The sequence below is a fragment of the Oncorhynchus gorbuscha genome, unplaced genomic scaffold, assembly GCF_021184085.1.
Source record: "Oncorhynchus gorbuscha isolate QuinsamMale2020 ecotype Even-year unplaced genomic scaffold, OgorEven_v1.0 Un_scaffold_587, whole genome shotgun sequence".
Classification (NCBI taxonomy): domain Eukaryota; kingdom Metazoa; phylum Chordata; class Actinopteri; order Salmoniformes; family Salmonidae; genus Oncorhynchus; species Oncorhynchus gorbuscha.
Window position 1 is genome coordinate 412,040 of NW_025745422.1, and position 14,960 is coordinate 426,999.

Consider the following 14,960-nt stretch of genomic DNA (forward strand, 5'->3'; position numbering starts at 1 on the left):
CAATGTAATGAATCACTTGATTATAGGACACTTTATAGTACACTACATTTGGATACAGAGTCAAATTACCCAGGAGGCTACTTGAGGCAACACATTTCTCAAGAACTATAGAAGACAATATTACTATAGAGTTTCTTAAATGCTATTTAATTATTATTGGAAGATATGCTGCACTCATGACATGTGGAAACTAGGAAACTAATATTTCCCACTTGGAAAGTATCCAAATCAACCAATATGTTAATTAATGTTTACTCAGAGGTTCCGAGTTTCCAACTTGTCATGAATGAAGCAAATGAAGCAATGACATTTACATCTTTAGCTCGTTTGTTGATTTGTAGAGACGCCGCAAGATTACATTCAGAACGGCACAACGTTGTGTAATATTCAGATAGAAATATGCTATGAAGAACAAACATGCCTCTCTGACATGTAAAAAAAGGAATCGTCAGCTATATTCATGACATTTCTTTCTGCAACGTTCCATGTTTGCCTACTAAAAGTGGCCCAAGTAACATCCTAAACCTATTCACAAGAAGTCAGTCAAAGCATTCTAGTTCATTGTCCTGTTGTTGGTTTGTCAGGAGATATTAAAAGACTGAACTTATTCACAGGAAGTCAGTCAAAGCATTGTAGCAGAGAGTCTCTGCGTCTGTGGTCAATCCGATTCCCAAACTCCAGCCCGTCTGTCAACACCTCAGTGTTTCCCACAGTCTTGGCCTTGGGCAGTCTCATGAGAAATGTGTACATGGAGCCGATTCGCCCGAAGCCCTTGGTCTCTCTCTTGGTTTTCCATCTGTGCTCCTCCACGGCGAACTCTGTGGTCCTCATGCGGTTGAGGGTGAACACTGAGTCCCCTCTTACTACCGATGTGAACAGGGCTCCTTTACTGTTTGCGTATTGCCCCGGCAAGGCTGTCCACTGACCCGTAGTCAGGTTGTAGCAGTCCATCACGCACATCAGGAAGTCTTCGCAGGGCCCGTTGCGCATGACATACAAATTGTCCCTGTGACCCACCATGCAGTGGCCATAGCTCTGGTCACGGACTAGCGTGGTGACCAGGACCCATTGGTCCCTCTCAGGGACGTACTCGTGGATCTCCGTAACGCCCTTGGGTTTCCAGAGGCAGATGAAGACGCGGCTCATGGCTTTGGTGGAGGCCACGTTGGCGGCTCTGCAGGGGAGATTAGCGGCGAAGCGCCAGGTGGCTGTGGAGACACTGTACTTCTCCACCAATGCCATGGACTTCCGGTCGAACTCCCCACCGATGGCGTAGAGGCAGCCTTCGTGGCCCACTAACGTAAAGTTGTAGCGTGGCTGCTGGGGACTCGAAATAGTGGACCAGGAGTCACTCTCTGGGTCGTAGCAGAAGCCAGAATCCACAACTTTCTTGCTGAGGTCGTGGACGCCTCCTATAATGTACAGCTTGTTGTCTAGCATGGTCACACCTGCCATAGTGGTGCTTGTGTTTAGGGGTAGGTGACTCAGCACCTTCCATTCTCTATCTTCGTCATCCAGGTAGCAGACCGTCCTCTGACAGTCCTGGAGCTGCTCGACGGTAGGAGAGTGGCTGCAGACTGTGACGTACCGACTGGGGATGAGAGACTCAACGTACTCCACTAGGTCTTCTGGTAAGGTGCTCACAACATCTTCCTTCAGGTCCGAGTACATGTCTTTAATGAATAAAGCAGCTTGATGGGACAGATCCCATAAACCGTAGGTCGCAGCCGTGTGGTACATCAACAAGCAGTTCTCTGAGTTGATGATATTGGTCAGGTGCTTTGTCACAGACTCCACCTGTAGAAAGGTGGCACACTCTATGGCTTCCACAATCTCGTCACCACCCAGGATGGGGCGATCCCCGTCCAGGACCCGGAGCGCCAACACAAATCCCCGGGCGCTCAGCCCTTGCAGATGGACCTCATCCTGTTGGCATTCCCGCATTCCCGACTGGAAGAGGGCTCGGAAGTACTCACAGTGCTGCTCGAGTAGGGCTTTGTTCACCACAAAAACGCTCCCGTCAACTGTCACTTTCAGGCTGTCCATCCCTGAGTCCAAAGGCTTGCCGAGGGCAGACTTGTCACTGTCGGTCCCTGAGCCGGGGCAGCTGCTTGGCTCCATCACCTCAACTCAAGTGTTCAAACAGCACATTTGCATTTGTCAGGAGTGACGAAGTGCTGAGTCAGATCAAAATATCTCATGTCCTAGCATGACATTTTATCCATGATGATATTTCCTTGAGGTACAGTAGCAGCTAGACCGAATCCCCCCCTTTCCTCTCCTCTGTGCAGAGCAGATGCACTTGACAGGGTAACCACTGTTTGTATTGCTCTTCACAGCTACGAGAATAGCAGAGGCTATAGATAGCTGTTAGGCAACGTGTGGCACAGTTATCATACATTATGGTGACATGCAGCCGGAGGGGCATCTAGTGTTGACCTGCTGGAAAGGGGAGATGGGTCGAGTGGGAGCGGGTGGGCCAATGGATGGGCACAGCAGTACAGTTATGCTGATGATTTATTGGTCTTTGTCTGTGAGGCTGACAGTTTGTGCCAGCGGGAAATGTCAGAACTCTTGGCCTTGAAGCGGTTGGGCAAAGGTGAGAGACAACAATAGATTGTTCCCCGAGGTCACATTTGTTATACGAGACTATTATTCCAAACAGTTAAATTCTTAGTAACCTTGTCTGTTAGGGATCTGTTGCACATGACAACAGCATGCTACCAGTCCTTGTTCCAATACAGTCGTGGCACCTGTGCAAATACTTACATGCACATAGACGGATTCACCTACTGTAGTATAAATCGTTCACCCCCTATAAAAGTAGTGTAAATGTTTACACACAAGGCTACATAATTAGTCCTCTCTCTGTCCTCCATGCAAACCTGGATACAAACAGGGGCGCTCTTCCAAAAGAGGCCAGAAACCACCTTTGCCACCAATGTAGAGAATGAGGAGGGAGTGGAGTTCTCATTCATTAAAGGGTAAAGGAGGAAACCAGGTCCAGTATGTCAAACGGTACCTTTTCTTTGTTCTTTCTGGTCAAATATGTCCGATTTGAGACCATTACATGAGCAAGTACTTTAACATGTGCAAAGTATTAACTGTGAAGTTATGTGATTATCTGTGAAGGAAACTGTACTGCATGAAGACAACAGAATCATTCACTCACTGGATGCAATCCAACCATCTCAACTGACATCACCATTTTATTGATGTCCTTGTTCCTTGTCAATGAAGTTAGTTGGAGATGAGAAAGGTCTACCTTTCCAAATCATATCTGACTGCATGGAGAATAACTATGAGACCTCACCTCAGTTCCCTTAAATGGAGTTTGGCAGTACATCATGTGCGTAAGCAGCAACATTCTTCAGCAAATGTTAACCGATTCGTCTACTTGACGCAAGGTCCTACCAGCTGTGCACGCGGAGCAGCTCGAGCTTCTTTCACCAGCGAGTATGAGCATCCTCATCATCGGACAGGATTTAAGAGCGCGTTCTAAAACTCGTTGGAATGTTTTTATTGCATTTGGATTCATATGATTTGAAATGTAATACAGATTTTTTTTAAACCACATCAAACCAACTAGCCGATTCACTTCTACCCCAGTCTTTAACTCTGAGAAAACCTTTTAAGGTAAGGTAAGGTTATATTGAAACGTTATGGAAACGTTCAACGTGGGCGTTATTTGTGTTTCCTGTATAGTAGCCTATCATCCATATGCATTAATATTAGTGTTTATGATACCGTTATAAACATTTATATTATTTGGTTATGTTATGTTATTTTTATTGTTAATAATATTCTGAATAATGCATGTAGGCACTGAATAAAGATCCTGTTACTTGGATCTGTTTTGAAAACTTGTGTTCCTGGGTTTTAGTCTAAAGATGTCACTGATGTTTGGGAAAGCAAGGAGTTGTAACTTCTCTGCTATCCCTGAGGGGGGACAACCTGAGGTCAATGTGGTCATCCTTGGAGTGAAGGGCTCAGGAAAATCAGGTGGCCCACCCATCTTTTTCCCTTTTCTCCTTCATATGCTATTGGATTGATTTAGTGTTTATTGTTCAAACATTAGTGATGTTTAGGTTGGTTTCATATTGTGTTCTGCCACTTAATATACACTGAGTAAACCAAACATTAGAAACTTGCCTTGATTTGTCATCCCTAGTATTTGTAGTGGAGTAGATCCCAGTTTTGTTTACGTTTTATTACAGTTTTGATAGTTTGTTATTCATGAAAAGCAATCTACTCCTATCTGATATTTCATGGGAGTGTTTATATAAAAACAGGGTTCCCATGCCCCATTTGGGACACTAGATTGTACAGTGTGACAGACTGACAACAAAGAGCTGAATCTAAACAGGAAGTGAATGATTCCCTTCTCTCTTTTCAGCGTTGACTGTCAAATTTCTCACCAAGCGCTTCATCAGTGAATATGACCCCAATCTAGGTAAGCTTCCATTTGTTACCTTCTGAAATAAAATGCAATTGTCAAGAAATGTCTGTTAAATAAATAATTTTGGCTCTGTCCTAACATCCCCTCTAGTACCATTTAGAATCACGCTGTGCATTGGGAATGCCTTTTATGGTTGGCTAGTATGGACATTAGAACACCTCTGTAATAGTTTGTGTACACTAACTATACAAGAATCAGCAGATGCACTTTCAGAGAAATGTACAATAAACTTGTTCATATTGACACATGAATGACTGTATTGTGATGTTGGGTCCATGTTGTGACCTCCATGTTGTGTTCACTGCCATCTAGAGGATACTTACTCTTCTGAGGACATGGTGGACCAACAGCCTGTCGTTGTGAAAGTTATGGACACAGCTGACCAGGTGGGAAGAGTCTTTTTTGAAAGACTATACTACTGCCGTTGTGCCCTTGAGGCACTGAACTGCTCCAGGGGCGCTGCTCTGTCGCCGACGCTGTGCTGCGGTTGGATAATGTGACAGAAGAAAAAAGGTTTTCAGATTTGCATTGAACACAGAGACAGAGGATGATAGTGAGGAAAGATAGAGGTTGTGTCAAAGGGCAGTAGGCCGGATCCAAACCTGAAGACGTCTGTGCCGTAGGCTGGGGCGTTACCATTACAAGAGCCGGGACACAATGACACATTTTCTGTGCAAATGGAAACCATTTGAAGATGTATTCTAAATCAACTGATACGTCTTCCAAAGCCTTTGCCACTAATTGTTTTGAAGTGATGACCTTTTCCCCTTGTCTGTCTCTCCCGTCAGGACGGCCCAGTGAACTGTGAGCGCTACCTCTCGTGGGCCAGTGCCTTCCTTGTGGTCTACAGCATAGACAATAGACGGAGCTTTGAGGGCTGCCAACAGTACCTGGAGGCCGTCACCATCCACACCAAGGCCCTGCAGCCCAAGACCCCCATTATACTGCTGGGCAACAAGCTGGACATGGAGAGATACAGGTGTGTAGTGAATTGGTGGGGTGGATGGAAGTCCGAGTGGGACTGAAACCTGCAACTACTTGTCTGTTAGTGTAATGCCTGAGACATTATACCAAGAGGCCCAAACGTCTTGATGAGATTCCGGTGTTATAGCGACTAGGTTTTGTTGCAGGCGCTCAGAGCTCACTACTGGCTCATATCAGCATAGTCAGCAGCAGCAATACATACCACAGTAGTTAGACATGGAGAGATACCAGTGCAGAAGTCTTGCATGCCAAGATGTCTGTTTATGACTGTTAGAGACACAGCTGGTGGACGTTTAAGAGATACAATATAACCCGGTTCATCCCCACCAAGGTGGACCTGCGATTCAGACCCACACCACAACGACAGAACATACTCAAAAAGCCAAGGCATGTCTTGGTCTGGGCCGACAGTGCTTCCAGGAGGAGTGATGCCATCCGCAAAGTTCTGTTTTGGCCCATAGCCTCTCAAGTAACACCAAAGCGTTTTGCAGCTCTAGGCCTACTTGTGGTAGTCATCTGAAAGCCTGAAATGAAACTTCATGTCCGTCCTACTCAATGTTAATGCACACCCCCATCACTGCTGCATGTGTGGCAACCCAAGCCCTCTTAGCTGGTGTTTATGGAAACAATCATGTTTATTCAAGCACTTCCAGTAAAGTTGATTCATGGCAAGACTCCAACCACTTATATTTGTCTCCCAGTGTAAGATGTCTTCATGTTGCTATATTTATCCAAAACATATAACGTACAGAAATGTATGAAGCAATAATGGCCAGCAGACTTATAGCCACTCCAACACACCTTCTTTTTTTCTAGGTGTAAGACGTTGTCATGTTGCTAGTAACAAGGCATGATGTGTAATTATGCATTTTTTGTGGGACAACATTTCTTTGGTTCCATCAGATGACGTCCTGACAACTGATAGACAGAAATGTTCTTGCAACGTTGCCCATGAAACTTGTCTAGAACATTAATATATTATTATTATTTCTCCCCAATTTTGATCTTATTTCATCACTACAACTCCCCAACCAGCTCGGGAGGCAAAGGTTGAGTCATGTGTCCTCCGAAACATGGCTCGCCAAACCTCGCTTCTTGACACACGCCCGCTTAACCCGGAAGCCAGCTGCACCAATGTGTCGGAGGAAACACTGTTCAACTGACAACCATTGTCAGCTTGCAGGCACCCAGCCTGCCACAAGGAGTCGCTAGAGCACAATGAGCCAAATAAAGCCCCCCCGGCCAAACCCTCCCCTAACCCGGACGACGCTGGGCCAATTGTGCACCGCCCTATGGGACTCCCGATCACGGCCGGTTGTGACACAGCCCGGGAACGAACCCTTAGTGCCTTAGACCACTGCACCTCTTGGGAGGCCCAAACATCAATATGTTATGTTTGGAGAATATTGCCACCATGTTCTGTGTATGTTTGGTGGGACATCGATGGAATATTCTCCAAACCCACAGAAAACTGGACACATACATGTAAATGTTCTTGCAATATTCCCATGAAACATGTCTAGAAAATGTATATCTTAAGATCTGAGAACATGGTCACCGAGTTCTGGGTAAGTTATATTTGAATGGAATAATCTCTTGGGACATTTCTATGAAAACATTAGTTTATGACCTAAAAAGACTTTTAAAGGAACGCTCTCTAAAGTTGTAGGAAGGTTTGTTGTTAGCTAAGGATGTAGGGTAAGTGATTGACTAAGGATATGTGCTAAGTTGGCACATTATAGTACTGATTATAGGGGACAGTGTGTTTTGGAGCTGTTTAAACTAAAGGGCTTCTCTTTTCTCTCTCTCCCTCCTGTTTTCTCTTTCTCGCTCTCTCACTCTTTCGCTCTCCTTCTCTTCTCGCTCTCCTTCTCTTCTCTCGCTCTCTTCTCTCTCTCTCCTCACTCCCCATCACCCTGTCTCTCCCACTCTGTCTTTCAGGCAGGTGAGTAAGTCGGACGGCTCGGCCCTCGCCACCCGTTTCGGCTGCCTGTTCTTCGAGGTGTCTGCTTGCCTGGACTTCCTGTCTGTCCAGCGGGTCTTCCATGAAGCCGTGAGGGAGGCCAGGCAGCTGGGCAGCAAAAGGAGCTCCCCGTTACGTCCCCTTTACATCAGTGAGGACAACAAGCCATTGTTCAGCCTCGCCACCGTGCCCCCGTTCACCACCCCCTGCTACAAGGAGCTCCCAGTGCCCGCCACCGCCAAGCTGGTGACGGTCAAGTCGTCACGGGCACAGAGCAAACGGCGGGCACCCACACTGACGCTGCTCAAGGGCTTCAAGATCTTCTGATGAGTCGATGGAGAATGAGACCAGACTTAAAGAATGGAAATTTGAGACTTGTCTCAAACTTGTGCTCAAACCTTGAGACTTAACTTGGACTTGTGCCAGAGACTGAGACTTAACTTGGACTTGTGCTCAGAGATTTGAGACTTGACTGAGTGTCTCAGGCTCGAAGACTTGAGACTCAACCTGGACTTTCCAAAAGTGACTTATTGACAAGTCTGCCATAGTGGCTTACAATATGGACAAGTGAGAGAACTGTGAAATAGGTTATGAGAGACAATGGACTGTGTCAAATGTGAAAAACAGAACAAAATGGAGACAGAATAACATACAACCAAGCCATCAACATACTGTATGCAGCAGAAGCTGTCATGGTGATATCACCATCACTTCGTTGGAGCGTGTACCAAAACGTCATGATGACTTACTGCACCTTCAAGTGAAGAGAAGGAACAGTAATTATCAGAGCTCCTTGAGAGATGGACAGTAATGGACTGGTGTTTAAACTGTCATTGTGAATGTTGAATTTATATTGCCAAAGTTTTCAAAGTTTGTCTTGAAGTCAGTTGCTGGGACAAAGTTATGTTAGTTGCCAAATGTATTGTGGTGATTGGAGTGCATATGACGGAGATGATATGTTCACTGTAGTATAGATTGCTGACACTATGCACATGTATTTTTATATGCATTTTAATAAGCTTTAAAGGAAAACTAATTTGATCGAATGAAGACATATTTTGTTCATGTAGATACATGTTTTAAGTTATTTGATGTTATAACACAAAGTAGCAAGTCAATCTTTGAGTAAAAGGCCCAGTGCAGTCAAAATTCATTTTTTCTGTGTTTTATGTTATATTGTACAACAGTTGATGAAACTAACACTGTAAAAGTGTGAAAAAATGTGATCAGTGTAATTTCCTGAGAGGTGCTGGTTTCTAATCAGCAGGTTTGCATGGCCGGGAGTTTTGGCGTTCCATGGTGACATCACCATGCTATAAATTGGATTCATAGACAAATAACAAAGACAGTTCCAAACATCTCTGCCAATAACAGCTAGTTTTCACTTTCCCCTCCCATCTCAGACCACTCCCAGACAGTCTGAGCTAAATTCTTGCTTGAGAAATATGTTTTTGCTAAAAAGCATTTTTTGCCAATTTGAATGGAAATCCATTACAGTAAGGTACTTAATTGCTACCCAGTAATGATTTGATATTGATATCAAAACAACTGCATTGGGGCTTTAACTTCATATATACGTCGTTTTCACGAGATGTGGGCGCCCTCTTCAGGCTCATCAGTGTAACAACGGTTGCATTTTTTATAACTTAAAACACAGTTTTATACTATTGTATGCTAATGCCATCCCAACCAAAATGACAAAACATAACTATTTTGATATGAACAGTTTTATTTCCTTATTGTAAATACTGCAATTGGTGGAATGCTTTTATAACACAATGAAAATCTATCTTACATATGGAGAGGTGATATGATGACAAAAGTTAACCCACTGAATTCTGTTTTCTGTCCAAAACATCTATATGTGAATACTCTCTCACAAGAGCTTTCCACTATACTCACAGCAAGATAATTCCAGTTTGGATTATATTAGGATCCCCATTAACTGATTCCATGAGGTCAGCTAATCTTCCTGGTGGCCAGCATTATAACTAAAAATACTTTACAAATAGAATTACAAAAGAGATGTATAAAGAGAAGTTTGATCTTCCAATCTTAATGTTATCGCAGACCATGTTTAGTTGCCTTTTAGTGTTTCCCAAGTAGACTACACTTGAACAGCTTATGACACATGGTTTATAAGTGTTCCTATATACTGTCAAGAGACATAGGAAAACTCTTCACTACACTATAAACAACACGTTGCACTTCTTCATGACCAAAAAACAACATTTACTAACTATTTGGTATCCAAAATAGTTGGTTGCGATGTTTCGACTGCCAGCAATGTTTACAGTAGATGTATATTCCAAGCATTGCTGAAACTGCAACCAACAAAGTACTTGTGAATGATGACTGTGATACTGCACATCTTGTACACAGCATTATTTGTAGTAGTTGTATACCCTTTTCACACTACTGAGCCAAGTCAAGCTGTACTGCGCTGGCATGGTTATTCATCCACCAATACAATATCTGAGTCAGCACAGTACGGTCTGGCTCAGCACAGTACGGTCTGGCTCAGCACAGTACGGTCTGGCTCAGCACAGTACGGTCTGGCTCAGCACAGTACGGTCTGGCTCAGCACAGTACGGTCCGGCTCAGCACAGTACGGTCCGGCTCAGCACAGTACGGTCCGGCTCAGCACAGTACGGTCCGGCTCAGCACAGTACGGTCTGGCTCAGCACAGTAGTGTAAAAAGGGCATTACAGTAATTAAACAGACAGTGGTTGTTTAAGTTACAGGTAAAAATAAAACAACTTAAAATGACAGTTATGCCTAAGTAAATAGAAGTTTCTGTTCTGCCTCTGCAGAGGAGCAGTAATGAGGAACGTGGCTGTTATATCTCTCTCCTTCATCCCTCTACCACCACTCCCTCTTCTGCCTCTTCTTTCTCTACCTCCTCCACCACCTCTTCTTTCTCGACCTCAACCACCTCCTCTTTCTTCAACACCTCCTCTTTCTCTACCTCCGCCACCTCTTCTTTCTCTACCTCAACCACCTCCTCTTTCTCTACCTCAACCACCTCCTCTTTCTCTACCTCCGCCAACACCTCCACTTCCCCCTCAGGCTCAGGGTACAGGCTGGACACGTTCCCGTCATTCCAGGTCACCACAATGTCCCCCGGTTTGAGCCCCTCTACCTCCCTGTTGTCCTGGAGGGGCTTGGCCTGGCTCACTGGGATCTCAGATTGGCTCATACTGACCTGGACAGAGGCGCTGTTGACAGGTTTGACCTCTGAGTTAGTTCTTTGACCTCCAACTTCCGTGATGATCACCTGTAGTTCTTCCGCCTCCGGCTTCATGGCCAGAGCCGCCGCCTTGTACTTGGCTATCTTATTCCTGTTTCTGTGTGGAGGATGATGGGAAATGTAGTCACTGTGGTGTAAATAAAGATGACCAGCACGCACAAATATGGCGATTGCTTTTGTTTTCTTCCATAACAGGTCCTGTATTTAGGTTCCACAGAGCCTTTGGTTGCATCCCAAATTGAACTGTATTCCCTACATAGTGCACTACTTTTGACCAAGGGCCATAAGGCTAGGGTGTTATTTGGGATGAACACTTTGTTTGGATCATTTACTGTTGTTGACCATAAGTATCTTCACCACACCATGTTTCATAATTGAAGACACATGAGATATTTCTTTTTTAGATTGACAGTGTTTTACATTAGTATTTTTGAGTTGAGTGGGTAGACATTAGTCTACTTAAGTTAAGTAAGTGTCAGATAGCGGCTTACTTGTTCGCCATGGAGCCCATTCCCAGAAGCAGACAGCCCAGCAGAAGGGCAGCGAAGGACAGAGCCAGCATCGCAAACTTCCAGGGAGTTGCTGTGACGACAAGAACACACAGTTGTAACTGCGGAAAATCTTCCCACCGTTATAAACCCACAGGAAATTTCAGAGGTGATCAAAGACAAAACATTGGAACATGGACCAAGTGTGCACTTAACAGCTTTTTTTTACAGACTTGGAGCCTTGGCGAGAATAAAAGTTTACTACCATGTAAATCTGACTAAGAGAAAAAGTGCTTCACTATAACCAATCCCTTTATGGAGGCTTTGGGATCAGATCACATAATTGACACCACCACCACTACAGTGCCATGAAAAGTGAAAACTGATTAACTGAGTATATATTGTAAGAACAAACTGCTCAGTAGGATAATGTAATGGAGCTGGATAATGCAATGGAGCTGAATAACATAATGGAGCTGAATAACGTAATGGAGCTGAATAACATAATGGAGCTGGATAATGTAATGGAGCTGAATAACGTAATGGAGTTGGATAATGTAATGGAGCTGGATAACGTAATGGAGCTGGATAACATAATGGAGCTGGATAACGTAATGGAGCTGGATAACGTAATGGAGCTGGATAACATAATGGAGCTGGATAACGTAATTGAGCTGAATAACGTAATGGAGCTGGATAACGTAATGGAGCTGGATAACGTAATGGAGCTGGATAACATAATGGAGCTGTCATATCAAATAGCTTACTTAAGAACAATCCAGAGCAATCATATCTATTTTACTTGTAATTTCCCAAACAATGGCCATGGATCAGTTTGCTACCCCAACATTAACCTAATACAACACTAATAATACCCTTTTCACATTATCAAGCCAACCTTATCTGTACTGTGCCGGCTTGGCTATTTTCCTTCCTCATTGTCCTTTCCAGCAAGGCACAGAACAGCTTAGCACAGTTAGGCTCAGCTCGGTAGTGGGAAAAAGGTACAATAGCTTTGAAAAGAGCATAACTTACGGTCCTCAGTGCGATAGAACCATCTGAGGAATTCTTTCTGTTCATCGGTCATACCAGGAGGCCCTGCTTTCTGCTCTTCCGCAGGTTTCACCTCAAACTCATCGGGATCGCTCCATGCCCTTTTGGATCCTGCAGGTGCCAATACAAATATACAAACACATGTTGCATCACCATCCCCTGTGTTAGTTTTTATGCGGAAAAAATGGTGGCCACAATGGCACCATGTGGCCAAGGTGGACTGGGGGACTATTGTGGAACGACATTGAGTTAATATCTTCTAGCCTTGAGAGGCCCATGCTGTATCACTTCACACAAAGCCTCAATCTAACAACTGCTAACTTGTGATGAAGTCAATCATTCAAAAGTAGATGCAAATGTTACATTATTTTCAACATCATGAGTGCTTATTTGGCTCATTCTAGAGCTTCACTCATGTAAGTCAATTTACACAAAGATCCAATTTCATGCCATGAGGATTTGTTATACAGTCAGTGTTAAATGTAAATTAAGCATTTAAAAAACTATTGAGGCAACAACAATCACTTACTGAGCCTCTCCTGGCATATATCCCCTTCATCCAGAGACCTCCACTTGGTCTGCTTGCTCCTGTGGGACAGCGTCAGTCGTTTCCCGTCTGTGGAGAGCTCCAGAGAACTGTTCTGACTGATCAGCCTGTTCAACTCACACCCCCACCGCAGCCCCCCATCACCCCTGTCCCCCCCATCCTCTACCCCCTCACAGGGTACAGTCTGGACAGGGTCAGAGGGGTGGGCCGACAGGCACCTGGATGTCCCCACACACTCCAGGAGACTCTGGTCCCTCCAGATCCACTGCTGGAGAACTGAGTCCAGGTTGCATTTATTCAGCTGAACCAGGCCCGTCTTGGGGAAGTCCTCCAAGCACATGCTGTGGAGGGTGTTGTGGATCATGAAGCTACTTACCCCTGGAAGTGCAGTATAGTGGACATGCACTGTTGTGAGCGTAGTGTTATGACAAATCAAAAACATGCTTCCACTTGTTGTTGTGGTTTTATGGCAAAATGAATCAGGGGATTTTTGATGTTTCAGTGAAAGGTGTACGTGTGAAGGGATAGCAATACCTGGCAAGAGGAGACAGAGTTTGATCCACACACGAAACATGTCTGAAGTGGATGAAATCTGCAATGACTGTTGACATAAATGAGAATGACAATGTATTCCCTTAGTCAAGAATACAAGATCAACACTTACACATAATAATAATCATAGTTATGTAAATGTAACTTTCATTATGGCTTGGTTCCCATTAGAAAGTTGTATGGTAGTATTCCTGGGATGGTAGTATCTAGCACACCTTTTTACTGGGCTTCTCAACCGTCAAAAACAAAGCATTAGTCTGCGTTGAATTAGTGGACCAAAGGGAAACATACACATCCACCTTATAAACTGAGAGTTTATCCAAAGCACTGCCTTCTTTGTGCTGCAATTCCATCTCTATACTCAAAACAATGTTTAAAGTATGTAGAGGCATTGTATTCCATTATGCTAATTCCATTATGTACTGTAATAGTGTGTATTATTCTACAATATTAGGTCCTGAAGAGAAATACTCATCATCAAGTAAACTATTTAGAAAAGTTGTCCATCATTGCACTTTTAACGCCGATAGCGAGGCGCCAATAAAATGTTAGAGGTTCAATCGAAACATACTCCTATCCCATAAACAAATTCAAATGTAAATGTAGATCATCTAATGGTTGACTCTCTGTGTGTATAGTACACATCAAAAGATGATGGTAATCAATCATATTACCCCAATGATCCTATTAATTATGATTCTAACATCCTATCAATAAAAGTTGCTATAAGCGTTAACAATCCAAACAAAAAAATATAGACTACAAGTCCTCTAACTAATGGCTATATATCATTCATTTAAAAGTTACAAAAATGATATACCAATTGCAGACAGTAGCTTTAAAGTAATGAAAACAATTTACTCACTTACCAGGGGCTCACACAGCCTGACTCGGAGAAGGGAGGTAGTGCAGTAGGGAACATGATTCTACCTGTTGAACATACACAACGCAGAGGAGAGGCTTTCCAAAGTGCATGTGGGAGGAGATTGGTTCATTGAGTCTCTTGATTATGGCTATATGGCATCTGTAAATGTTTCCTTTATAGCTGGGGACATGGGTCTTTTTATGTGGTGCAATGTGTTCTTCATTTATTAAAGAATGCATAGTCTGGAAGTAGTTGGGGATGTTATTGCTAGAGAGACATTTTGAGACGGGTGAAACAGCCTCCTTATAGTGATGGCAGTCTTTTCTTTCTCAATGATGAGAAGTTGTGAATGCTTCATTAGGCTACTGTAAACTACTGCATAGTGTACTGCACCCTAAATGGGCCTACTTCATTACAATCTTCTCCTAACTCAATGGAATGGAATCAATCCTGTACTCCAGCTTTTAAACTCTACATTGGGGAGGCATTATCCTTGCATCGACAAGGTCAGTGACCAGGGTTGCTTGGTTACTGTTTAGTTAGCCTTGCTGGGACCTTGCCATTGCAGTCATGGGAGGAAAACAGTCTGTGTTTAATCAAACATCTGGCATATGTGGAACTGTCGTGATATCTGTCTGTTAAACAAGAGACATAAAGGGATTTTTATTTCTTTATGGCAAGTATGTTTTAGAGTTAAAGGTAAATGACCTCCAGGTCATCTACCATACCTTAGCAGAGGAGAAAGAAATAGGCTGGCCTTTTAAGTGAGTGAGTTCAACTGTTTTGTGAACACAAAGAC

At 43.7% G+C, this 14,960-nt stretch overlaps 3 protein-coding genes across 6 annotated transcripts; 1 reads left to right on the plus strand and 2 right to left on the minus strand.

Annotated features, from left to right (window-relative positions):
• Positions 1–310: 310 nt before the first annotated feature.
• On the minus strand, positions 311–5,405 carry kbtbd13a (kelch repeat and BTB domain containing 13a). Its single transcript, XM_046334196.1, has one exon. It carries the CDS (start codon positions 2,119–2,121, stop codon positions 619–621), a length of 1,503 nt encoding a protein of 500 aa, XP_046190152.1. The 5' UTR covers positions 2,122–5,405; the 3' UTR covers positions 311–618.
• rasl12 (RAS-like, family 12) lies at positions 1,476–8,555 on the plus strand. Of its 3 annotated transcripts, none has more exons than XM_046334206.1 (6): positions 2,924–3,641; positions 3,884–4,002; positions 4,397–4,453; positions 4,772–4,845; positions 5,248–5,438; positions 7,385–8,555. In XM_046334206.1, the coding sequence occupies exons 2-6, from the start codon at positions 3,891–3,893 to the stop codon at positions 7,731–7,733; spliced, it is 783 nt and encodes a 260-aa protein (XP_046190162.1). In that variant the 5' UTR covers positions 2,924–3,641; positions 3,884–3,890; the 3' UTR covers positions 7,734–8,555. The 3 variants fall into 3 exon arrangements, with proteins under 3 accessions (XP_046190163.1, XP_046190162.1, XP_046190161.1); XM_046334205.1 differs by having other exon boundaries at positions 2,928–3,636; XM_046334207.1 differs by lacking the exons at positions 2,924–3,641; positions 3,884–4,002 and adding an exon at positions 1,476–1,631.
• Positions 8,402–14,258, minus strand: si:cabz01068815.1 (solute carrier family 51 subunit beta). 2 transcript variants are annotated; one of them, XM_046334204.1, is made up of 6 exons: positions 14,166–14,258; positions 13,279–13,345; positions 12,727–13,122; positions 12,180–12,308; positions 11,148–11,238; positions 8,402–10,753 (listed from the first exon to the last, which is right to left on the minus strand). In XM_046334204.1, exons 2-6 carry the CDS (start codon positions 13,316–13,318, stop codon positions 10,261–10,263), a joined length of 1,149 nt encoding a protein of 382 aa, XP_046190160.1. In that variant the 5' UTR covers positions 13,319–13,345; positions 14,166–14,258; the 3' UTR covers positions 8,402–10,260. The 2 variants fall into 2 exon arrangements, with proteins under 2 accessions (XP_046190160.1, XP_046190159.1); XM_046334203.1 differs by having other exon boundaries at positions 14,162–14,244.
• Between the last annotated feature and the right edge of the window lie 702 nt (positions 14,259–14,960).